The 24592-nt window shown below is 53.7% G+C and overlaps 1 protein-coding gene and 1 long non-coding RNA gene across 5 annotated transcripts; one reads left to right on the top strand and one right to left on the bottom strand.

Annotated features, from left to right (window-relative positions):
• On the top strand, positions 1-12356 carry LOC125928383 (uncharacterized). 2 transcript variants are annotated; one of them, XR_007459654.1, is made up of 3 exons: positions 1-54; positions 5618-5771; positions 11371-12356. It is a non-coding gene; the product is annotated as an uncharacterized LOC125928383 (long non-coding RNA). The 2 variants fall into 2 exon arrangements; XR_007459653.1 differs by having other exon boundaries at positions 7-266.
• FAM234A (family with sequence similarity 234 member A) lies at positions 1329-23864 on the bottom strand. 3 transcript variants are annotated; one of them, XM_049639054.1, is made up of 12 exons: positions 23774-23864; positions 10171-10471; positions 6868-6984; positions 6369-6560; positions 5239-5369; positions 4789-4921; positions 4390-4519; positions 3896-4036; positions 3492-3567; positions 3103-3264; positions 2524-2626; positions 1329-2432 (listed from the first exon to the last, which is right to left on the bottom strand). In XM_049639054.1, the coding sequence occupies exons 2-12, from the start codon at positions 10436-10438 to the stop codon at positions 2221-2223; spliced, it is 1665 nt and encodes a 554-aa protein (XP_049495011.1). In that variant the 5' UTR covers positions 10439-10471; positions 23774-23864; the 3' UTR covers positions 1329-2220. The 3 variants fall into 3 exon arrangements, with proteins under 3 accessions (XP_049495011.1, XP_049495012.1, XP_049495010.1); XM_049639055.1 differs by having other exon boundaries at positions 23770-23856; XM_049639053.1 differs by lacking the exon at positions 23774-23864 and adding an exon at positions 12337-12407.
• Between the last annotated feature and the right edge of the window lie 728 nt (positions 23865-24592).

Below are 24592 nucleotides of genomic sequence, written 5' to 3'. Positions count from 1 at the left end.
GGGCGTGTCCGCGAGGGTGTCGGCGGGGCGTGTCGGAGAGGCGAGGCGTACCCGGTGAGGCGTGTGCGTGGGGCGTGTCCGCGAGGCATGTCCGCGAGGGTGTCGGTGGGGCGTGTCCGTGAGGCGTGTCCGTGAGGGTGCCGGTTAGGCGTGTCGGAGAGGCGTACCCGGTGAGGCGTGTGCGTGGGGCGTGTCCGCGAGGGTGTCGGTGGGGCGTGCGCGTGAGGCGTGTCCGTGAGGCGTGTCGGAGAGGCGAGGCGTACCCGGTGAGGCGTGTGCGTGGGGCGTGTCCGTGAGGCGTGGGGCGCATGAGGTGTCTGCCAGGCGGGCAGTGGCGGGGGACGGGGGAGGGGGGGGAACGTCCAGGCGTCAAAGACGTCGGCACGCAGGGTCCCACGTGGGGGGCAGAGGACTCGGGCGCAGACTCGGGGGTCTTCGGAGGAGACCGTGGGGAACGCCGTCTGTGCGCCGGCAGGACAAGGATGGCCGAGTGCTGCAGTGGGGAGGGCGGGCCCTTGGTGCCAGTCGGCAACTCCTGGCCAGGCCCGAGTCCCAGGGAGCCTGGCGTGGGTCAGGGCCCCAGAGCGATCGGAGGCACAAGTCCGCGGAGCGAGATGCCCCCCAGTGCGGGCATCTCCTGGAGCCCGCGCCAACCCCTGCCCCCCGGCCCCGGGACCTGCGGGGGTGGGGGATGGGGGGTGGGCGGGGGTCCCTCCCGCTCAGGCTCCTCTGGCACTGCTGCGGGCGGCGCCCGGCCCTGCACCACTCTCGGGGATTCTCGTCCGTGGACTTGCCCCCGCAACCCTGCGGGGCCTGAGGCTGTGCGGACTGGGCGGCTTCTCTCCGCAACGAGGGGCCTGCTCCGTGGCGGAGGGCGCCCCCCGCGTTGTCCCTCCCAGGCTCCTGTCTGTGCGGCTGGGAAACGGGGCTTTCCATTACCTACGTGCACACAGGAGGTTCCCGCAGGATTCTCGGATAACCGCCCTCACCTCGGTTCCGGAGCTGTGTCTCCCTGAAGCCCCGCCCAGGCTCCTGCTGCCTGCACAGCTGCCCTCGGAGTACACAGGGGTGCTCAGGGGACCCTGCCTGTCCTGTGGGGGGCATATCCACGTCCACAGGCTGGGTTCCTGACTTGAACTGGAGAGACCAGGGAGGGGTCTTCAAACCTGAGCTGCACTTACAGGCCAAGAAGCAAAGCTCCTCGTGCCCCCACTGCTGATCTGGACGGGAACCGGGTGGAGGGTCCCCCACCTCTTCCGTGATCCAGCAGCCTGACCAGCACCAAATCCCCTTCACCCCTTTGGAGCAGACACACATGAGGCGGCGCGTGCTCTCAGACAGTGCAAATCATTTATTCCGGCTTCTTCCGGTGGTACTCAGGGTCATCAGGGCACACTGAGCCCCACACAGCACCGCGGTAGGCCTGGGGCACAGCAAGGCACAGAGGTGAGTCCTGCATCAGGTGACACTGCCGGCCGAGGACTTCCGAGCACCAGGAGGAGGCCAGGCACTGGCCAGGAGTGTGGGCACCCCCGAGGGACAAGCAGCTCCAGTGTGTGTTGAGGGGGTACAGACTGACCCCAGTGTGGGCCTTACGGCCGGTTTCTCGTGACATTCACAGCACAGGGGTGAAAATGCCCCTCAGCGCATCCATGAGCAGCAGGCCAGCCTCACGGCTCCAAGGCATCCCGTTCCTCACGGGCCTGTCAAAGGGGCCCCCAGGGCAAGTGTCCACCAACCCCACCAGAGTCTACCCCCCCTTTGCTCTGAGAAAGGCCAGAAGCTGGAATGGCCGCAGGGCCCGGCTGTTGCCCGGAGGCCACCGCAGGCCCCAGGGAGATGTGCAGACAGGGTGGGTGCAGATGGGACGAGGGAGGGGACTTCTGTAGGCTGGGGCTCTTCCCAAAGCCCCGGCCCCTCCAACCAGGTGTGGACAAGTGAGAGTGGTGCTGTAGGGCCCAGCTGTGCCCAAGGCAGCCCAGAGAGGCCACGGTGAGGGCAGCCGGCCACGAGTAGGACCCCAGTGGGGCAGAGCGAGGACCTGCGGGGACGTGGTGTGCGGCGCGCGAGGGAGAGGCCCGGCCATCCCCTTACCCACGCATGTCCCTGGGCACGATGGAGACGAGAGGGGTCAGCGTGCAAACCGAGCGAAAGACCGATGTCCCACGGTGTTTAATCTCAGCAGCTGGAGCGCCTCGCACCTCGCTGGCCACCAGGCGCCTAGGCCTCGCTGCGGTACCGCAGGCGGGAGAACCGGTCCCGGACCGCCTGGTCACTGTCGGGCCCGCCCTCGGCCAGGCGAACCACCCTACCGCTCGGGACGAGGTCCCGCACCTTGTGCTTGGCTACAGAGACCACGCCAGGAGCGTCTTGGCGAGCGGGGCCCGTCAGGAGGACGTAGGCAGCGTGGCGGCTTGGCTCAAACAGGACCGCTACAGGAGACACAGCCGTCGCGGCAATCAGGACCAGCCAGAGGAGACCCGACAGGAGGCAGGCCCTCGGCCCACACGAGGCCGCGCTCACCTTGGAAGGCAACGATGTTGGCGGAGATGTTGGCCAGCTCCAGCAGGACGCCGGGCACGGTGGGGTGGAACATGTACAGGCTGTGCCGGGTGTCTCCGGGCTCCTAGAGCAAGAAACGGCAATGGAGCGTGAAGCCGATGAGGCCCGTGGCTGTCACCAGCGCCAGATCGGAGAAACTAAGCGTCCTTGGCTCACTGCCGGGCCATGCTGTGCCTGCCGTCACAGGACACCGTGACAGAGTGACCCTGCCCAGAGCTGTGTCCACAGGGTCCTCCACTCTGCACCCACCTTCCATTCCTTTTCTTCTGACCTGACCCTGATCGTTCTCAGGAATGCTCTGGTTGGAAATCTGCGCCTGCCCTCCTAGACGTACCCCCGCTTCTTCCCCAATCCCCGTCACCTGCTTGAGGCTGACCTCGGCCCTGGCCTCCTTTGTGGCCCACCCACTGTCCCATGGCTTCTATTTATGTGTGCACATGCAGCCACCCATTTAGCTCCCGGGTGCCTCAAGGCAGCACCCAAGCCTGGCCTCTGGTCTCTGGCCCTGGCATGGGCGTGTCCCCTCTGCGCCTGCCCCACCTGTACTGTCTGGTTGGTGCCCATCAGCTCGTGGAGACCCCAGAAGAAGAAGGCTGAGCGGTGGTCTGCGGTTGGCAGGCTGGCGGACTGTGGGTCCCCGGGGAGGCCCGGGAGGGCCTGATTCCACAGGACGGCCCCTGTGCTGAGGTCCAGGAGCAGGATCTAGGGTGGGAGGGGGACAGTGTAGAGGGTTGCAGGTGGGGCTTGCACAGGCCCACGGGCCCCAGCTAGGCCAGCCCCGGAGGAGCTACTCCCCGAGGGCCACCAAGGTATCTCGCTGAGGCCTCTCCTGTTCCGGCTCAGTCTTCCAGAACGGCCCCGTGGGCTGTGCAGACTAATGTCCCTCAACTATGAACAAAGGTGGGGCCTCGAAAGCAGGTGCAGCCAACCTGTCTGTCAATGCCGGTTCCATTTTCAATGACCACAGCCAAGGTGTCAGGTTTGTAGTAGCCAAGGATGGGTCTTCTGCAAGAAGACAGGGCAGGAGAGCTCGCACAGGACCTCTGTGAGGAAATACCTGGGAACTGGTATACCCCCCGATCTTCCCCTTGGGCACACCTGCCCACACCAGGCCAGCATGGAGGCTGAGGCCAGGGCTGAAAGGACTGCACCGGCTCCTCCAGTGCAAGAGGGGTGACACGGTGTCACCAGGTGATGGGCAAGAGGCTTTGGGCAGAAGCACACAGGCGTTCCCCCACCAACAGCAGGCCTCGTCCCAGGGCTGCAACCAAGGGACAGGCTGAGCGCGCCTGGCCTGCAATCGCTGCGCGGTTCCTGGAGAAAGACGCTGTACCTCAGGACCCGGGCTGCGCTGAAGATCCACCTGGGTGCCAGCTCCTGCCCGTCCAACAGCACACAGGCTTCTGAACTCACAAGGAGGAGGTCCTCACCCACTTTCCCTGGAACGGTCATCAGGTAGCGGATGGCTCCAGGGCTAAGGGAGGAGAGAGCCAGAGGCATGCGGCTGGGACACAGAGGTAGGCAGGACCCACCCCCAAGGGCTGCTGGCTGGGCTGAGTCTCTCCAGCTCCCGGCTCAGCCCACGCTCCCTGCTTCTCTGGTTTAAGAGGAGTCAAGACCCTGGCTGTGTACAGAGACAAGGGTGAGCCCACTGTCGGGGACCTACCTTCCCATTGGCCTTTTCTGAGATGCTGTAGGCCCGCTTCCTGAGTCTGAGCCCAGGGCAGCCCTGGAGCCCAGCACCAGGCAGGGCCTCGCCCCTTGGCCTGCTCGACGGCTCCAAGCACTGGGACGGGACCACCTGTGCCATCCACCACCCAGACCAACCTGTGCCAAAGCAGCCCGTGGGTGCTGGCGTTGAGCATGCCCTCCCACAGCGGGTCTCTCTTCAGTGGGCTCCCTCTCCCGGTCACCGTCTCATGGAGACCCTTCACAGAGCGACCACAGAGGGAGCTTGCTGTTGGAAACACAGAAGTGCCTCGAGTTGCTGCTGGCAGGAAGGAGTCCCCTCACGAGCCCTGCTGCCGGGACACAGGTGTCCTCCTTGAGCCTTGGGCGCGGAGACCCTCTGGTTTCTGAGCCTGTCAGTGACCAACTCGTGTCTCTCCTGTAAGGGTAGGAGTTGATATGCCTCCCCACGGTCCCAACCCCACCCCCAATCTGCTTTCTCAGAGGGGCGTGGCTTCCGTGAGAGGGACAGTCCTGGAAACGGCAGGCACGACATACCGCAAGGGAAAAGGATGTAGTGAGCACCCATCCTGGTGACATGGAGGAGGGAGCCACTGGTCCCACCCACACCAAGGCTGCCTCGGTGGCCAATCTGGTGACCAGTGCTGCCTGAATAGATGTAGCCGCTAACCTGTAACACAGAGGAGAGGGGGGTAAAACCCTCCTGGGAGACGCTGGCAGCCCCATGCCAGCCTACAGGGCCCCACCCCCCAGGCTGCACTGGTCCAAATGGCTCTGCCATTCTTGGGAAGGCCCAGAGGCTGCCCAACAGGGACAGAGCCGCCCCAGCCTGCCAGTCGGCAGGTGCCAAGAGCACAGGGCCCTGAGTGAGGCCCCTGACCGATGGTCAGACCCAAGTTCTGCCAAGAAGTGAAAGCGGACCAAGGGCAGAGAAGAGGCCTGACGGCGAGTGGGCCGCGGTGAGCCAGCTGGTGGGGGGAGCGGTACCTCCTTCTCCTCCTGGGTGAGAACCAGAAGGTCTGGGGCCCCGTCAGCATCGACGTCGGGCAGTCGGAGTAAAGAGCTCAGGATGGAAGCATTCCCTCCAAAGCTGCTGGGGTGGCTCCACAGGGTCTCCCCTAAAACCAAACACGTCGCTTGAGCGCTGGCCTCCAAACCCCCTTCTGCCTCGTGCTGGCAGTCGCACAGCACCCGCACGGAGAAATGGAAACGCCCGCCAGTGGGAAGCCAAAGGCACGTGCAGCGTGCGCACCACTGGCTGTCCAAGGTGCGGTCACGCACCAGGGTGTCAGCAGCATTGTTTCTGGAACCAAAGAGCTCCGTCTTGCTTTGTTTGTCATCCATGTCTTCTCACGTTTGGTTCTAGAACATCTGAAGGCCTATCCTGACCCTCCCGCCTGGATGGACAAGGCTTGACCTCGACACTTCCCAAGCGCCTCAGGACCCCGACTACCGCTGGGATCACAGGTGGACCCTTGGCCTCCATGAAGTCGCCTGCGCACAGGAGGCAGAGAAGGAAGGTGCGTGCTTATGGCTGGACCACAGAAGCCCAGCTCTGACAGAACAGCTTCTTTCTTACCCAGGTACAATCTTGTCCACGCTCTTTCTTAAGACGAATTCCTCTGTTCTTAAAGTTTTCCAGGCTGCTCTTTGTTTTCCTCTGTACCCTCAAAACCACAACTGGTAAGGGAAATGCTAATGCTCAGCACATCTAGTGTCAAGGCGCAGAATTCCAGAAGACCCCGGTGAGGGATGGGGCTAACCACAGCATGTTACATCAAGGCCCGGGTACAGACACCGTGCATCCAGAGCCCTGGGAGGCCAGGACCTCCCCTGTGGGCTCAACCCAGGCGCTGGCCTGGGTGCTGCGAAGGGCAGCCCCTCTGAGCTCCCCGTCTCTGCTGGCCTGGCAAGACTGAACCAGGAGGTGCCAAGACAGGGTGAAACGTGACGGCTACATCAGGGTAGCAGGGCATGACTGCCAGGAGGCGGTGTCCCCACGGAGGCTCCCTCCCACTCCGGGAACCGTCTCCCCTATCCCGCCCACTGGCCCCGAGAACACGGCTGAACCTCCTGAGGGCTGCCTGGTGTGGGACCTCCCGTGTGGAGCCGCCTACCTGTGAACACGTCCACAGCGACGAAGGAACTGGGTCTGCCCACGAGGATGCAGGCAGACGATGTCCTGCCGCCCTGTGGCTGTGGGACAGCACACTGCACAAGGGCGCCGTCCTGGGCTGCGGGCCTCTCCCAGAGCACGCTGCCATTGGCCCCTGACACAGCGGCCACAAAGGTACAGGGGGAAGAAAAGCCTGGAGGGGAGAGACCCAACTCTGTGGGGCGCGACAGGCCCTCTTCCCCACACCCCACTCCCGGGCCCAGGCCGCTACCACTGGGCTCACGGGGACCCTAGTGCTGGCCCCGTGGGGTCAGGAGCCGCACGGAGGACAGGGTGCTGGGACCAGGGCTGCCCCCTCGTCTCCTCCTAGTCCTGCTGGGAAGTAAGGGCAACGTGCCGGGTTACAGGAACGCCACCATCTGTTTTCCTCAAAGGTGGCAAAGGGGGGAGGATCCCTCCACCCACAGCAAGTTCCTCCTTTTTCAGATAAAAACAGTTACCTTCGTCAGCGCAGGACAGGTTGGAATTGTTGCTGCTGTTGGTATTTTTATACAGAAAGAGAACGTCTTGGATCCTGTCCCTGTTTATGTCTTCTGTAGCCAGAAAGTCATAGGTGACTGAGAAAGAAAACCACAGAGTATACTCCTCAGGCCGTGCCCGGTGTAAAGGCCAGGCCAAGTCTGACATGACTCACTTCTTTTTTTTTTTTTTTTTTTTTAATTTTTCTTTTCTTTCCTAAGTCATCTCTACGCACAACATGGGCTGGGGCTTGAACTTACAACCCTAAGATCAAGAGTCGCACACCTTCCAACCGAGCCAGCTGCACGCCCCTGGCTCGACCTACTTCTGTGCTCCCTGAGGCTTGGCGCCAGTTAGCACCTGTCAGCGTGAGGCCGCCACAAGAGCAGCGGCTTCTTCCGAGCACACGTGTCCTTCACGAACACGACGGATGAAATGTCAGGCATCAGCAGGACGCTGGGGTGCACAAATGCGTCCTCTGAACACCTTTTATTCAGGAAGGAATCCCTCCCGACATCAGTCTGGGGTCCAGGAGTCCGCACCCCACTACTCGTAAGGGTCTACGTCTTCCCTTCGTTCAAGGACTCAAACCAAACACCAAAAGAATGAAGCTGGGCCCTTCTCCTACACCAGGTACAAAAATGAACTCCAAACGGATCAAAGACCTAAACTTAAGAGCTTCCTAGAAGAAAATATAGAGAAAAGTCTTCATGACACTGGATTTGGTAATGATTTCTTGGATGTGACACCAAAGGCACAGGCAACAAAAGAAAAATTACACAAATTGGAGTTCATCCAAATTTAGAACTTCTGTGCATCAAAGGACACTGTCAAGAGTGTGAAAAGACAACCCACAGAGTGCGAGAGAATATGTGCAAACCAGATATCTGATGAGGGACTGATACCCAGGAGAGAGAACTCCTGTCACTCCACAACCCAGTGCAAAAACAGGCAAAGGACTCAAAGAGACGTGTCTCCTAAGAAGAGAGAGAAATGGCCATGGCACCCGAAAGATGCTCAACATCACCAGCAATTAGGGAAATTAAGTCAAAACCATAAGGAGACACTACCTCATACTTTTACCCAAAATAACTGACAACAGGGACTCAATTCCCACACAGCCAAGTTCACTGCATTACTCACAGCAGCCACCAGGTGGAAACATGCCAAGTGTCCACCAAGAGAAGAAGGGATAAACCAGATGCAGTCCACACACAGTATGTAAGATTCTCCCATAAAATGGAAGGAGATTCTGACACCTGTTACGACACGGACAAGCTCGAAGGGCATTAGACTCCGTGAAAGCAGCCAGATACAAAAGGGAAAATGCTGTATGTACAGAGTTTCTGTTGAGATGATTAGAACTTCTGGAAAGGGGCACCTGGGTGGCTCTGTTGGTTAAGTGTCTGACTTAGGCTCAGGTCATAATCTCAAGGTTTGTGATCATGCCAGCAATGTGGAACCTGCTTGGGATTCTCTCTCTCCCTTTCCCTCTTCCCTTCCCCTGCTCGCATGCTCTCTCTCTCTCTCTCTCTCAAGATAAATAAACTTTAGGGGGAAAAGTGGACTAGAGACCTAAGTTGAAGAGCTAAAACTATAAAGTTTCTAAAAGAAAATACAGGAAAAAAAAATCTTCACGGCTTTAAATTAGGCAGAGTTCTTGGCACCAAAAGCATGATCCATAATAAAAAATACACACCTGACTACATCAAAATTTACATCTTTTGTGCTTTGGAAGACACCTTCACAAAAGTGCAAAGACAAGCCACAGACTGGTTGCGAATATCTGCAGATCATGTATCTCATAAAAGACTTGCATCTACAATATATAAAGAACTTGTATAACTCAAAATTAAAAAATCCTATCTTTTAAATGAGCAAAAGATTTGAATAGACATATACCAGAGAAGATTCAAGAATGGCAGACACCCTGTGAAGAGATGCTCAGCATCGTTGGTCACGAGAGAAATTCAAACTAAAACCACGACGGGACACCACTTTATACCCTCTGCTGGAACCAGAAAGGCAGGTAACAACGAGTATTATCAAGGACGTGGAGAATCTAGAATCCTCTCCAGCCCGATATAATTATACAGCTCGACATTTGCCAGGAAAGCTAAGCATGAACTTACCATCAGCGTCAACAGTTTCACCTCTAGCAACCTACCCGAGAGACATGAGAACACGTGTCCGTGCAAAGACTGTCCGTAAATGTTCACAGCAGTGTTAGCAAAGCCAAACGATGAACAACCCAATACCCACCAACGGGTGAACTGGTGAACGATGCGGCCCACCCCCATGGAGGAGCCCTGCTCAGCACCAGAAAGAACAGGGGGACATGCCGTGACTGACAGACTTGTCTCCGTGTGGGAGGCCAGGCTCCCAGATACAGGTCTAGTGGCTTTGTTCACGTGAAGTATCCAGAAAAGGCAAGTGTGTGGACACAGACAGCGAACAGTGGCTGCCTACGTTGGGGGAAGGGGAGTGGGGAGGACAAGAAGTCTTGTCGGGATGACGGAAATCTGCTACAACTGGAACGTGCTGATAGGTGCACAGCTGCTCTGTAAATGGACTAAAAATCACTGAGTCCTATACTGAAAACAAGCGAATCTTTTCACATATAAATTACACCTCAACAAAAGCTGCAAAAGTAAACACAGAGACATACATTATTCCTCCTTCTCAAAATTAAGCACGAGACCTGAATAAAATGGGCTGTGGGGGTTAGATGAGAAACCCCCTCTTCCGCCCCCGGCAGCGGTCACGGAGCCTCCGCGGTGCCCACTCGTGTGCGCACTGCAGGCGCCCCCACTGTGAGATGAGGCAGAGTGTCCAGAGTGGGGCTGACTCGATGGCTTTTCATAAAGGCCACGATTCCACACTGTGGATTTCATGAGAGACACCGAGTGTGCTGGATCCGGCTCAGCCGCCCCGCAAGTTGGCCGGAGCGCTTCAGGAGACCGGGCTCCCAGATCTGCGGATTTCAGTTCACCACGGCCTCCCCTCTATCTATGCTGCCCGGTGCTCTGTTTTATTAATTTTTAAAAATTCCAAAATGTACCCAAATGGGCGGCTTTCCTTGATTGACCCAACCCATCCTTCCCAAAACGAGAGCGGGCCACCAGGCTGCCAGGGTCGTGCCCCACGTTTGCCGAGAGGCTGCTCTACAGACCTTACGGTCCCAAGAAAAACCTGGACGCGGGACTGGCAGCCGCTTCGGGCTGACTCTTGCTTGCAGGCCACCCTGGACTTCAACGCTCCCCTCCGCCCACTCCCAGGCACACCTGCTGCGTTGTAGTAGACCCTCCATGTCCCCTGGGACGCGGGCCGGTCCGGACAGGGGATGATGAACGAGACCACGAACACCACAAAAAGGCAGACAAACAGTGAAAGAAAAAACGCCACTGTCCGGCAGCCGGAGAGGCCGGGCTGCCGAGGCAAGCCTTTCAGGTTGTCCTCCTTTGTCGTTTGGCTTCCCAGATTCTCCTGCAACCTCTTGTCTTCGTTCTTCAAGGGATGGATTTCAGCTTCCAAGTCCTTGCTGCCCATCATCGCGTGCACATCCCAGAGTGCCACTCCCGGTCACTGCGTCAACAAAACAGGGACAGTCAAAAGGTTGCCGCACCGGACAGCCGTCCGGGGCTCCGCTGCGTTTGGCCTCTCAGCCCGGTTGCAGCCGTGACTGCGGGCCACCGGCCCAAGAAACAAAAGCTCCACGAATGTTTAGGGTGTCACAAATGCCACCTAAGAAAATCTTTAATTGGCAGACCGGTTGTGTGGAGCCAGCGGGCAGGGAAAACTTTCACCCCTCACACTCCAGTGTCTCAAGCCTGCTGACGCCGCGGCAAGCCCAGGGAGGGCAGGGCGGGGCCGGGGCCGCGGCTGACAATAATAAACCCATGTGTCACACGTTAACAAGCCTGGCCAGCGCAGGTCTGGGCACGCCCGACCTGCCTCCCACCAGCCTGAGGTACCGATGGAAATGGTGGCCCACGTGGGAAGGTCGGGGTAGCTTTAATTAAAAAAAAAAAAAAAAAGAGAGAGGGGTGCCTGGGTGGCTCAGTCCGTTGAGCATCTAGCTCTTGATACCAGCTCAGGTCGTGATCTTGCAGTCATGAGATCGGGCCCGGCACCGGGCTCCACGCTGCGCGCAGAGCCTGCTTGGGATTCTCTTTGTCCCCCTCTCTCTCGCTGCCCCTCCCACTCCCGCATTCTCTCCCTGAAAATAAATAAGTAAACATTAAAAAAGAAAAGAAAAGGAAGATGACAAGCGTCGGTGAGGGTGTGGAGAACGTGGGACCCGGCGCAGCTACTGTGCAGAACAGTCTGACAGCTCCTCAGACGTCTACACAGAATTACCCTGTGATGCAGCAGTGCCACTTGTAGGTATACACCCGACAGAACCGAAAACAGACTCACATAAAAACTTGTAAACAAGCGTTCATGGCTTCGTTATTTGTAACAACCCTAATGTCCCTCAACAGATGGATGCAGCAAACGCGCGAATCCACACCACGGAATAGTATTCGGCGGTAAAAAGCGATCAGCACCGACACCTGTTGCGACACGGATGAACCTTGGAAACATCGAGGCTCCGTGAGGTGCCCAGACTCCAGACTCGGCACGTGGTATGACTCCGTTTACGTGAAATTGTTCGCAACAGGCAAACCCGTAATGGCAGGAAGGAGATGGCTGGGTACCAGGGCTGGGGACAGGCAAACAGGGGAAGACTGCTAGTGGGTACAGGGTTTCCCACTGGGGTGATAAAAACGGTGGCCATGACTGCAAAACACTGTGAATGTATTCCATGTCACTAATGGTAAGTTCTAGGTGTTAAACGTTAAGTGTATTTTACCACAATTTAAAAAGGAAACCAAACGAATCTGTGTGCATTCTCCTTAGTGCAGAGACGTGACTTTTAAGGTCTTGGAAGTCAGAAAAGGTGTGCCTGTCCAAGGTAATGAGTTGGACACGAGAGAATCAAACAATGACTCACGACCAAGGACCTCATTAAACGCAAGCAGCTGGCATGGGGTGGGGGAGTGGGGCAGGAGCGTCTGGAGGAGTAGCTAGGGAAAGAGCGGAAGCAGAACCTGGGATCAGGCCTGACCTTCGGGAAAGATCTAGATGCTGTGTCTGCAAGGGAAGGATAGTGGACGCATTTACAACACACATTCCTTTGGCAAAGGACAGAAAACCGAATGAGACATCGGAATGCTAAAATAGTCCATTTTACAAGCTCTATCCGTGACGTTCTCTTACTTCAGAGCTTCCACACACAGGGCAGGAAGCTCAGGGTCTCTGAGCTGTAGCTGCCCTTATCTGTCAGGAGCAGGGTGTCCAGCAGGGCACAGTGGGAAGGCACCCCAAGACTATGTAAGAGCGAGGCCTCCATTCAGAGTGACACAACTACTCACACCCAGCCTACAGCCCTGGGTTCCCAGACCCACCTTGTGGGAGGAGCCTCTGGACAGCCATGGGCCCGACTGCTGACCAGTCTGCCCAGGGAAACTGCTTTCAGGAGCCCAGGCGACCGAGGAGCATGAAGCCGCTGGTGACATGCTCTGGCTGAGGGACGCAGGTCCTCCCTGGCCCTGGTTCTTGGCCGTGGTTCCACCCGAGAACCACTTTCACGATCCTGATGCCACACCCCGACCACACCCCGAGTAAATCAATCTGGGCGGTGGCTCCAGGCAGGAGCTGTGGTTAAATGCTATGCAGGAGATCCCAGAGAGCAGCCAAGTAGAGCAGTACTGGCCACGAAGTCTGCCTTTCTCTGGCTCTGGTCACTCCCCTTCGCCACTGGTGACGATGAGATGTTGTCTCCTGTCTTCTGGCCCCTGAAGCAGAGGGAGACCCCACCTCCCGCTGCCAGCTTGGAGGGAAAGCACAGCAGAGGGGGAAGGACTTCTCCCTTCAACCACGTTGCTGGACGGCGTCTTCTGGGCGTTCTTTTCCTTGGAATTCTTGGTAAGCTTTAGTACAGCAAATCCAGATGCAGACCCCAGCCTGGGAGGCTGCACTGCTCCTTCCCTGATCGGTCTCTGAATCCCTAGGCTACAGGGGTCCCTAAGGCGAACAACAGAGGACAGTGGCAAACAATGATTACAGATGTCGTTTGGGGTTTTAAGTCAGCAGTAAATACACACGATACGTCTCCGAAAGGTGCAGAAGTATAAAGCTCACTCCCTTCCGCGGCCCTCAGGCTTGAGGGGAAGCGTGCTACTGGTTTCTTACGGCTCCGTCCAGAAATATTCTGTGCACTGTCAGGCATAAAGTGTGTTTTTAAAATGTGACTGGAGCAGGTGGCCTGTTCGCTCAGTTGGTTAGAAGAGCCGAGTGATAAATCCGAAAATTATGTGGAAACTAAGCCCAGACTATTCCCTTGTTTCTCCTGCATGGTTTACGTTGCTAAATGAGACCAAATGGTGCATCTCATGGCAAGAACAGAGGGAATATTGTCATTTTCTCAATGACCTGGCTTTTGATTGGGAGCCCAGCTGAAAGAACACACATTTCCCCCACACCACTGCCTGTTTCCGTGACAAGACTTAGAAGCAGAAAGGGAAAAAACCCTCCATATGGTCACCAGTAACAGGAGGTCGGGTGATGTGCCTCTTGTCGGCATCTACAACCTGGCCGTGCATCAGAGACGCGGCAACAGGAGCCCAGGGCTTCCAGAGGTGAGCTCCCCTCCCCGGAGGCTCAGCCGGGAGTAAACCATTACCGCCGTGGGCCAGGGAAGCAGCTGTAGGAGACATTTTTGTGGGAAGCATCATTTGAAATGACAGATGTTGGCGTCTAAAACTGAACCAGCCACTAAGACATGTGCAAGGGCACAAACTGATCTGAAACTGGGGTGCCTAGAGGGCTCAATAGGTCAAGCATCCAACTCCTGATTTCGGCTTGGGTCGTGATCTCACGGTTCATGAGTTCAAGCCCCACATTGGGCCCTACACTGACAGCACAGAGCTTGCTTAGGATTCTCTCTCTCTGCCCCTCTCCAGCTCTGTCTACATAAAACAAACAAACAAACAAACAAACAGCAGCTTTCTCTGCTGTTGTTTTTAAAATGTAGACATTTGACTATTTTGACTTTTTATTTTTTTTAAAGTAATCTGTGTCTGACATGGGGCTCTAACTCACAACCCTGAGATCAAGAGTCACACACTCCACCAACTGAGCCAACCAGGTGCCCTTAAAAACCTTTTTTTTTTTTTTTAAGTTTATTTATTTATTTTGAGGGGTTGGGGAGGCGCAGAGAGAGAGAGGGAGAGAGAGAGAATTCCAAGCAGGCTCTACACTGTCAGTGCTGAGCCCAACACAGGGCTCGAACTCATGAAACCACGAGACGATGACGTGAGCTGAAATCAAGAGTCAGATGCTTAACTGCCTGACCACGCAGGCGCCCCCTATTTTAACTTTTTAAACACATGTATCTTTCAGCAAGTGCATTGATGGGTCCATTATTGGTGATACTGGCTCAATAACCCCTTGTTATTGATTATAAGTCATTGGACTGAGATAAGCACTGTAACAGTACATGTTGTTAGTTATGAAATCATCATAAAGAGAGGGGGCTTGTGGGTGGCTCCGTCATTTGAGTGTCCGATTCTTGACTTTGGCTCAGGTCATGATCCCAGGGTCGTGGGATTGAGCCCTGCACTGTGCTCCATGCTAAGCATGGAGCCTGCTTGGGATTCTCTCTTTCTCTCTCTCCTCTGCCCCTCTCTCTGCTCATGCTCTCACTCTCTCAAAACAAAACAAAACAAAAGAAATCATAATCATAAAGAGAACATTCTGTCATGCTCCAGAACCTGTATGTACTTGGGGCCGTAAGAACTGACAGTTTTGGGGCACCTGGGTGGCTCAGTCAGGTAAGCGTCCGACTTTGGCTCAGGTCATGATCTCATGGCTCATGAGTTTGAGCCCCATGTTGGGCTCTGTGCTGACAGCTTGGAGCCTGGAGCCTGCTTTGGGTTCTGTGTCTCCCCCTCTCTCTGCCCCTCCCCTGCTCATGCTTTGTCTCTCTGTCAAAAATAGATAAACATTAAAAAATTTTTAAAAACTGATAGTTTTATAACTTTGTAAACTGCTATTTATGTGTGAAACAAAGCAGGAAAACATATTGAAAAGGGGTTATGTTTACATAGGACTTACATAATGTGTGATTTTTCTTAAATGTAAACATTTTTAGTGCATATCTGTGGACATCAAGTAAAATAATAACACAATTCTAGTGTTGTGCATGTTGTCAATGACAAAAATAAAACCAATATGATAGTTTAAAAAAAGAGAAAGATTATTAGCGCCAAAATAAAAGAATTAATTTCTTTCTTCTTTAAAAAAATTTTTTTTTAACGTTTATTTATTTTTGAGACAGAGACACAGCGTGAATGGGGGAGGGTCAGAGAGAGGGAGACACAGAATCTGAAACAGGCTCCAGGCTCTGAGCTGTCGGCACAGAGCCCGACACAGGGCTTGAACTCATGGACCTCGAGATCATGACCTGAGCCGAAGTCGGCCACTTAACCGACTGAGCCACCCAGGCGCCCCATTAATTTCTTTCTTCTTCTTCTTTTTTTTTTTTTTTAATTTTTTTTTTCTTTTTTTCTTTTCCAACGTTTTTTTTTTATTTATTTTTGGGACAGAGAGAGACAGAGCATGAACGGGGGAGGGGCAGAGAGAGAGGGAGACACAGAGTCGGAAACAGGCTCCAGGCTCCGAGCCATCAGCCCAGAGCCTGACGCGGGGCTCGAACTCACGGACCGCGAGATCGTGACCTGGCTGAAGTCGGACGCTTAACCGACTGCGCCACCCAGGCGCCCCAATTTCTTTCTTCTTAAGTCACGAGGAAGGGCACAGTCCCGCGGAGCGGCTGGACCTGGAGGTTCACGCCCTATCTGGGGCACCTTGGCTATATTACCTAGCCTCTGTGTCTGCAAGCTTCTTCCTTGCTCAAGAGATCTTAGCAAATTTAGATAGAAAGGCACTTTGTTGAAAAGAGATTGGACTGTACCCAGATTGGTGGGAAGACTGGAGAACCACATTCAGGACATGAGTGGACATCCAGGGACACCAGGTCCCCAAGACCACAATGAGACCACGGCCACGGGAGCGGTCCAGCTGGGATAAGGCTCCCTGGCCCCTGGACACTGCATGGCCCCTCACCGTGGGCTCCTGCCAAGACAGGCTGGGCACCCCTCAAACCATCGGCTCTGCACGTCTCAGGCTGGGCTTTCCACCATCGCAGGTGCCCTTCCCCTCCCCCATGCCTTCGCCCGGGCCCCAGAGAGGCCTGGAGAGGGCAGCAGGCACACACAGCACAAAGTCCTACAGAAAAAGAGAACAAATGGTATCCGGAAGGAAAAACTTCTTTCAAATGTGGAGAAGTAACACAAAAACGTTACATGTGGGCTACCTAGTCCTAGGCTGAGCCACCTCATTGCCTGACGACATTGTTACACTGTGAGCAACACCAAGGCCTCACCTTGAGCAAAGGGTTACAAGGGTTATGTTTATACTGGGATCAATAATAAACAGTCGTGAAAAGTGAGATTTAAATTCTGCCTTGTGACGTCTTTGAAAATTCAAAAGGCTTCGTATGGAACGGGTGTCGGTAGGGCTGGGGCCAATGCAGAGGAAACACAAGCAGCTATGAATGGAGGGTTCAGGTGCAGGGTGACGGGACCACCTGGCTGGAATGTCCCGGGACATTCCAACCCCAATCCTTTATGACTCGAGGCTGAACCGGCTCCAGCTGCCATCTCTGTAAGAGCAAGCAGTCGCTGAATGTTCCCATATCAACCACCGGCTCCCTTGACTTACTCTGAACAATTTCTTTCTTCTTTTCTTAATCATTAATAGAGTTCCAAGACTTTGTCCCAGTGAAATTAAAGATACTTTATAACAAGAGCACCTGGGTGGCTCAGTGGGTTAAGTGTCCGACTGTTGAGTTCGGCTCAGGTCATGATCTCATGGTTCGTGAGATAGAGCCCCATGTCGGGCTCTGTGCTGACAGTGCTGAGTCCGCTTGGGATTCTCTTTCTCTCTCTCCCGGCACCCCTCCGCTCCCTCTCTGCCCCTCCCCCGGTTGCAGACACACACATTCTCTCTCTCTACATAAATAAACTTAAAAAAAAAAACCACTTCATTAACAAATAAAAGATACCGTGATCCTTCTCTGAAGGTTTCCATTCTTTGAGAGAAAACTAAGTAGGGACCACATACCCAACCCAATAATGTAAGTTTATTTACCTAAAGACAGCTGAGGTGGACAGATGGAGAGAGGATAACCCCACTATCGACTCTTTCAGGAAATGACAGTAAATTACATCCAGCAGCTCTTCGCCTCTAGAACCCTGGAGCTGAGCTGGGGTCTCTAGGGCACAGCACAGGCACAGCCGCCTCGTGCAGAAATTGGCTGACTACGAAGGGATGGGGGAGCAGGTATGGAGCAGTGGTCTGGGAGTCTTTTGTCCTGATGGGTCAGTTCTATATCTGGATTGTCCTGCTGGCTGCACAAATACCTACTGGTGATGAAAATTCGCAGACACACATACAAATGAGTGCATGTAAAAACTGGTGAGACGGGAGGGAGTGAGGTCTGCACCCTAGCTAAGTGCTTTGTGCCAAGGTCAATTTCCTGCTTTTGATAACTGTTCAGTTATGTAAGACCTTTGGAGGGCATGAGGACGACTCTGCATGATTTTTGTAACATTTTGTGCATCTATAATTAGTTCAAAACAAACAGTTAAAAAAAGAAAGCCTTTGGCAAGAGGGCGGGGGTCAGAGCATCATACATGCCAAGAGGAAGAGCCAGCTTCCCCACAGGCGGCCGTGGTGACGCCTCTCAGCTCCCTTACACGGAGCTCTTTTGTTCTAATGCCAGGGAAGTCTCTGTGCTTTGTTTGGTTTTGTTTTGGTGGAATGTCAACAGCATTGGAGTTCTGCGGTGCCTCTGATCCAACAGCGGGATCTCTGACCTGCCACAGTTCTCTATTTCAAGACAATGCCCTAAAAAAACAAAAACAAAAACAAAAACAAAAACAAAACAAAACAAAATAATGCCCAGCTTTCTGAAAAGCACCGCAAGCAACCCTCTCCCTTCCCACAGTGGCAAAGGAAGATACGTGTAGTTCTTCAGCCTAACTCGCTTACAGAGGTTCCCCAAAACACGCAGAGCACAAAGCAAATGCCGGAGTTCGTAAGGGTCACGAAAGCCCAACAACGTAGTGACAATGTAAGTGCCCAAAGGACGCGAGTTTTCGCTGCTGAGTATCCTGTATCCTCCACCCAGCACACGAAGGCTTGCTTCAGAAAGGGGGTGTGGAAAAGAAAAGAAAGAAAGAGTGTGTGCACTCTGGAAGATTGAAATCAGGCATGAGCCAATAGCAAAAGGTTTCTCAATCCCAGTGTAATCCTAACATGACGTATGGGTGGGGTCCCAGAGTGAGTACTTTGCACTTTCCTATGACTTCTGTACACTTCTCAGTCTCTCTTGTGCAGAAGGAGAAAACTTTCAAAGGAAAGAACACAGTGTTTCTCGATGCAGTCTTACCCCAACCGGACGCCCCACCTGGTTTTCAGCCTCGTCTATACTGCATACCTGCACCCTTCCCTGACACAGACGTGCCTTCAGCCCTCCGCCACCTGGAGAACCTGCAGGGCGAACAGAGATCTTGTGGAGGATCTGGGAATACGATACAAGATTCTTCTCTGCTGGAAGGAGAGAAGCTTCCGGACTCCGCAGAGCGTGTACTCACTCTGGCCTGCCTTTAGGAGCAGGGCCAGCAGAGAAGTCTCAAAGCACCGGCAGGCAGTGCCGGGCGGGGTCTGCGTGTCACCTATGGAGCGCCGAGGGGCCCACTTAGAAGGACAAACCTCCTCCCTCCCAGCTCGGAGTCTGGGCGCTGTGGGACACCTGGTCACAACCTAAGGAGGAGAAGTGGCTCAAAGTGCCACCCTGATCTGAACACACTGAAAAATAAAGCGCCCAAGATTTCTCCCCAAACTATGTATGTCTATGAACTCCAGGTTTTTTTCCCTTTTTCAAAATGCAACTTCTGTTGTTAAATTCCGCATAAAGAGAGAATAAGAGGGGTGCCTGGGCGGTCAGTCACTTGAGTGTCCAACTCTTGATTTCGGCTCAGGTCACGATCTCACGGTTTGTGAGTTTGAGCCCAGGGTTGGGCCGTGTGCCGACAGCATGGAGCCTGCTTGGGATTCTCTCTCTCTCCCTCTCTCTCTCTCTGTAAAATATACATTAAAAAACCTGCTGAAGAAGAAGAGGGGATAAGAGAAACTCATTTTGCCTCTGATACCACAATGAAGCACCTGCAAACCACAAACATGGAGCAAAGCACACAAAGTGTGTTTATCAGTTTCTCATTTGCTGGCACAGACTGATGGGTTTTAAATAACCACACCCACTTAGCAGAGGCCTCTGCCAAGTCCCACCTGGGGTCAAAATGTTCCCCTATATGCTAGTGAAATTAAATGTGAGAAGCAGAAGGGAAGTCCTTGGGGACTGTTCACATATGTTAGCACCACTTCAATAAATTCAAAAGGAAAACATTCCATATTTGTGTATGTGTGAGAGAGAGAAATTAAATGAACACTTTCCAGCTACCAAAATGGAATTCAGACCCTTTTATCTAGAATAAAAGCTGTTGGGCACCTGGGTGGCTCAGTCGGTCGAGCGTCCGACTTCGGCTCGGGTCATGATCTCACAGTCTGTGAGTTCGAGCCCTGCGTCGGGCTCTGTGCTGACAGCTCAGAGCCCGGGGCCTGTTTCGGATTCTGTGTCTCCCTCTCTCTCTGACCCTCCCCCGTTCATGCTCTGTCTCTCTCTGTCTCAAAAATAAATAAACGTTAAAAAAAAAATTAAAAAAAAATAAAAAATAAAAATAAAATAAAAGCTGCTGGGCACCCGGGTGGCTCAGTCGGTCGAGCGTCCGACTTCGGCTCAGGTCACGATCTCACGGTTCGTGGATTCAAGCCCTGCGTCGGAGGCTCTGTGCTGCCAGCTCAGAGCCTGGAGCCTGCTTCGGAGTCTGTCTCCCTCTCTCTCCGCCCCTCCCCTGTTCACACTTTGTCTCTCTCTTTCAAAAATAAATAAACATTAAAAACACAAAAAGAGATCTGCATCTTTATCTCATTTGCATCCAATATTCTTTTCTGTTACTTCTAACAAGTTGCTGATCCTGAGGACAGAAAACAGAAAATGACTCACAGTATTTTTGAGACTGTCGTTGACTGGAATTTCCTCCCATAAATTCTGAGTTATCGATGGTAACTACAATCCTACTTTTTAATTTAATTTCAAGTAAAAAGCAAAGAAACGAAGAGAAATGTGAGCGATAAAAAAGAAAATGTACCGATATGAGACACATCAAGGAAGAAGGTGCTCTAGGACATCCTGGAGTGACATGAACATGTCCGGTTTCTCCCACACATCAGTCTCGTGGCTCCAGGGAGCCACTGTGGGTGTGTCTGTTCAAGGCCACCGTGGCTGCCACCCCTGTCCTCCACCTGAACACGGGCTTTCCATCCAGGTGCAAACTCTGATCACAGGGAAGAATGAAGTCAAACAACAGTTCAGGCAGATCATCAACATCTCAAGGGGGCAGGAAAACTACAGTATTTGCAGAAAAGGCGCCTCCTTATCCTGCAAAGGCTCTTTCTCTAGGAACCGTTTGCTGAGTCAGAGAGAAAAGAAAACTTAAATTAGAAAAGTCTCACCCTAATTGTTTTTTTAATGGACAAAGAAAGCATTAAAACTCTAGCAAGGGCTTGGGCGCCTGGGTGGCTCTGTAGGTTAAGCGCCCAACTCCTGATTTCTGCGTCAGATCTAAAAGGTAGTTTGTGCACTTGAAAAATCGTTTTAAACTAAGTAAAATTTTTGTTTAGTTTTAACTGCATGTCTTAAAGTCATAACTTTGGTTTTATAGGAGAATTTTGAGAATAACTTGGTACTACAGTTTTGTCTCTGCGAGGGAATAAGGAAGAGTGAGGGCCGCTTCCATTTGCCCATAACTTAGCACAGCCCAACGCATGCCACCCATCACTCAGGAGAGTATCTCCTTCTGCCATTACTCAGCCTCACCAGGGTGACAATTTTACAAAGGGGACATTATTTTAATCAAGGGCATCTGCAAACTTAAATAAATAAAACAAGAGGAAGAAAGTGTCCTGGCACATTAAACAATGAGAGAGAAAGAGAGAGAAATGCATTTCAGAGAGCAGAGGAGAGGCTTCGAGGGAACAGATAAGTTTTTGTTCTGTTTTGTTTTTTTTTTAATTTGAGAGAGAAAGAGAGCAAGAATGAGGCCCCGTGTGGGAGAGGAGCAGAGAGAGAGGGAGAGAGAGATTCCTAAGCAGGCTCCACACTGTCAGTGCAGAGCCCAATGAGGCGCTTGATTCCATGACCCTGGGATCATGACCTGAGTTGAAATTAAGAGTTGGATGCTCAACTGACTGAGCCACCCAGGCACCTCAGATGAGCTCTTTAAATGAAGAAAACATGTAGGGAAAACTTGGGGAAAAGCTCTGATTATAGATTGACTTTACCATCTAGCTTCACCAGTCACAGAAACTGAAAGGATCTGTAAAATGGATGGCTTAAAAGAAACTGAAAGATCACCCACCACTGTATCACTAGAATTTTTTGCTCTTAAAGTCTGGGTGGGAGTACAGTACATTCATGTGTTTCTGCTAGGGCCCTCTTGCCCTAATTCACGCTCCATTAGATTATCTTTAAAAAATTTTTCTTTTTAATGTTTATTTCTGAGAGAGAGACGCAGAGTGCAAGCAGGGAGGGGCAGAGAGAGAGGGAGACACAGAATCCGAAGCAGGCTCCAGGCTCCGAGCTGGCAGCGCAGAGCCCGACGCGGGGCTCGAACTCACAGACCATGAGATCATGACCTGAGCCAAATTCGGACACTTAACCGACTGAGCCACCCAAGCACCCTCCGTTAGATTATCTTAAAGGTAAGAATCAATCATACAGAACAGAATATTCTGTATCTCATCACATATTCACTGCGCCTTTGTGCTGTCTGGCTTGTGAACTGCCTTTGCCCTCTTGGCTTGTGCTGTGACTTGACCAGGAAGGGTTACTGATTGTCAACACTTCCCATGCACTGGTCCTCCTGCCTGGGAAGCCCTGTCTCTCCAAGCCCCAGCTAGACCAGCGTCTAGCCTTAGGAAGTTCTATGTGAGCACAACTGATCCGGGTTAGCCGCCTTCCACCCCGGAGCACTCACGATGCCCCCAGGGCAGATGGAGAACCTTCTAGGGCCAGAAGGCTCTGCGGCACTCGCCGTACAAACACACGGTAGACGCAGCAAAGGTCAGTTAGATGGGATGGGAGCTCTTTGTGGGCCCCGTCCCTGGGCCAGAAGAGGCGGCAATGCAGCACGACTGTCTTCTGTATTTCACGGACCATCTCTGCAGAGGCTTCAGGGTCTGTGATCGCTAGCCGACTCTATAGCAAGTGTCCGTAAAGCTGCTTGTTAGACACGCAGGTCGTTTACGAACGTCTTTCCCATTAGGGAGCCTGCGTCATGGCCGAGAGCGGGCCAGATATTCTGGCAGCAGTTCAGCATGAGGCATTTGAGAGGCACCCACGATATCCAGCTAGGCAGCATGGAATGTTTGGCTGAGCCAAGCAGAAGCCCGACAATGACAGCTACAGTGTTCTGTTGTTTACAGATGAACAAGTATTTCCTCTCTTCACCAAGTAAGCGATCTGAAAACCCAGAACAGGCCCTCACTCATCTCACAAGGAGAACAAATTTTAAGGTCACAGCTCCTGGATAAAGGCAAATGTATCACAGCATATGCGGTCAGCGCGCACAAGCCTCCACACGCAGGTCCCTTCCTTCGCAACCGCACAGATTTTTAAAGTGATTCAGCACAGTTCACAGTGCCTCCTAAGTATAAGTTAAGGGTGAACACCTCTCTGCATTTCGGACAAGTAACTATTACACAAAATAATTTTTATAGTTTGTCCGGAAAGTAGCACGGAGCAGCCTTCTTCCTGAACTCTGAGGCAGATTTTATTTCCTTTGACTGCCACACCAGGCAGGACAAGCATTCTAATCAGTGCAAAAAAGGACCAGAGAACGGGTAAAACACACAAACATCCACTCGATAGTCGGGGCGTTTCCATTTCATCCTTCTCTGCTCTGTATTTTGTCTTTAGCATGCTCTATATTTCGCTTATTATCTGTATCCTTCCGTAGAAATGGAGCTCATTGAGGGCAGGAATTCTGTTTTGTTGAGGGCCACACCCTCAGCACCTAGAGCAATGCCGGGCACCCAACAGGCACTCAGTATTTGTTAATAGAAGCTGCTCTAACTGCATGCTCCCCGTGAGATCCTTCCAATGAAGGAAGTGGGGCAATCCGGTGGTGGCGTCGAAAAGACATTGCCAGCCAGTGCGTGGAGGTGAGCGCATAACACAAGCTCCTTAGCTGAAATCACACGGTTTCTAACAGCACCCGAAAGTAATTGCAATGGCCTATTCTGATACCTGATCAGTGTGCTCAAGGTCAGACTGTCACCGCCAGTCGGTTCACAGGGCAGCAAGGAACTCTTTCACAGCCGCAGTGCCCTTTTCCGTTTCAAACTGTGCTTTGCTTCTTCTGCTCAGTAAGACAGACTGGGTCAGGGTGAGTGATCTCCCCCATACAAGGGTAGATGTCAGCTGAGCTTTGGGTTACTTTGCCGGTCTAACAGGCAGGTCCCGACGAGAGGACCTAGGGGATTTCTGACTCTGGTGAGAGAATTCTCACGCCCATTCTGTTTTCGTCTTTTTAATTATATTCAGGCAACCGATGCAGCACCCTCAGTAACACAAACAGTAAAGGCTGGCTTACTTACTGTGCAGCCAACGTGGGACGGGCAGTTTCTTACTGGGAGCAAATCTTGTCTTTGGGAAAACTGGGGCTGGAGCTGACGGCCACTGAAGCCCCGGGCTGCGGGAGTCGGACCTGCCGACCCGCTGGGGGGAGGACTGGAGGGCTGGCTGGCTCCGGCGGCAGCCTTTCCACCCACACCGCTGCACGAACACGCGTGGGCCCGATGCTGAGAGAGGCGGGCCACAGCGTGGGCAGGGTCCCTCTGGGCTGCAGTCTCTCGGGGCCCGATCGCCGAGGCGGAGAGATGCGATCGCGAGCGAAGAGGCGGGGCCCCGCGCGAGCCCCACCGCGCGCACGCGCGAGGAGGACGAGGCCGCGCTCACTCACCTGCTGGCGCACTCCTCAGTCCCGCCCCCGGACGTCACTTCCGGCCGGCTGGAGCGGAGGCGGAAGCGCGCCGACCGGCTTCCGACCTTGCGGCGGGCCGCTGTGGAGGAGCGACGGGTCGTGGCCGCGGCCCGGCCGAGTCGAGTGGGCCTGGGGCCGCGCGTGGAGCCGGCTCGCGTGGGGGTCGGGCGCCGCGGCCGCGCGGGCCTCGTGGGTCCCTGGCTTTGAGGTGGGACCTCCTGTGGTGGTTTTATTCTGCCTCGTCGGGTTTGAGTATCTGTGCACACGTTCTGCTGGCCACGACGTTTCCCCTGCAGTGCCTGTCTTGCCGTTGCTGCACTTTTTGCGCGGCTTCTTCTGTGGTTTCGTTGCGCTGGGTTTAGGGTAAGACGCCTCCGCCCTTGATGCGCGTGGTGAATGTCGCCGTTGGCGTCGTGGTGTTTATGGTGCCTTT

Source organism: Panthera uncia, chromosome E3 (genome assembly GCF_023721935.1).
Source record: "Panthera uncia isolate 11264 chromosome E3, Puncia_PCG_1.0, whole genome shotgun sequence".
NCBI classification, from domain to species: domain Eukaryota; kingdom Metazoa; phylum Chordata; class Mammalia; order Carnivora; family Felidae; genus Panthera; species Panthera uncia.
Note: the sequence above shows the minus strand (reverse complement) of the source record. Positions and strands in the feature narration are given on the sequence as shown.

What these genes read in the sequence shown, in the direction of transcription:
- FAM234A (XM_049639054.1), bottom strand. Translation starts at nt 10,438, where the DNA reads ATGATGGGCAGCAAGGACTTGGAAGCTGAAATCCATCCCTTGAAGAAC. An exon ending in CCTGTCCTGCGCTGACGAAG is followed by an intron (nt 6,561 to 6,867) that starts GTAACTGTTTTT and finishes TCTCCCCTCCAG; the next exon opens with GCTTTTCTTCCCCCTGTACC. An exon ending in GCACCAACCAGACAGTACAG is followed by an intron (nt 2,627 to 3,102) that starts GTGGGGCAGGCG and finishes TTCTTGCTCTAG; the next exon opens with GAGCCCGGAGACACCCGGCA.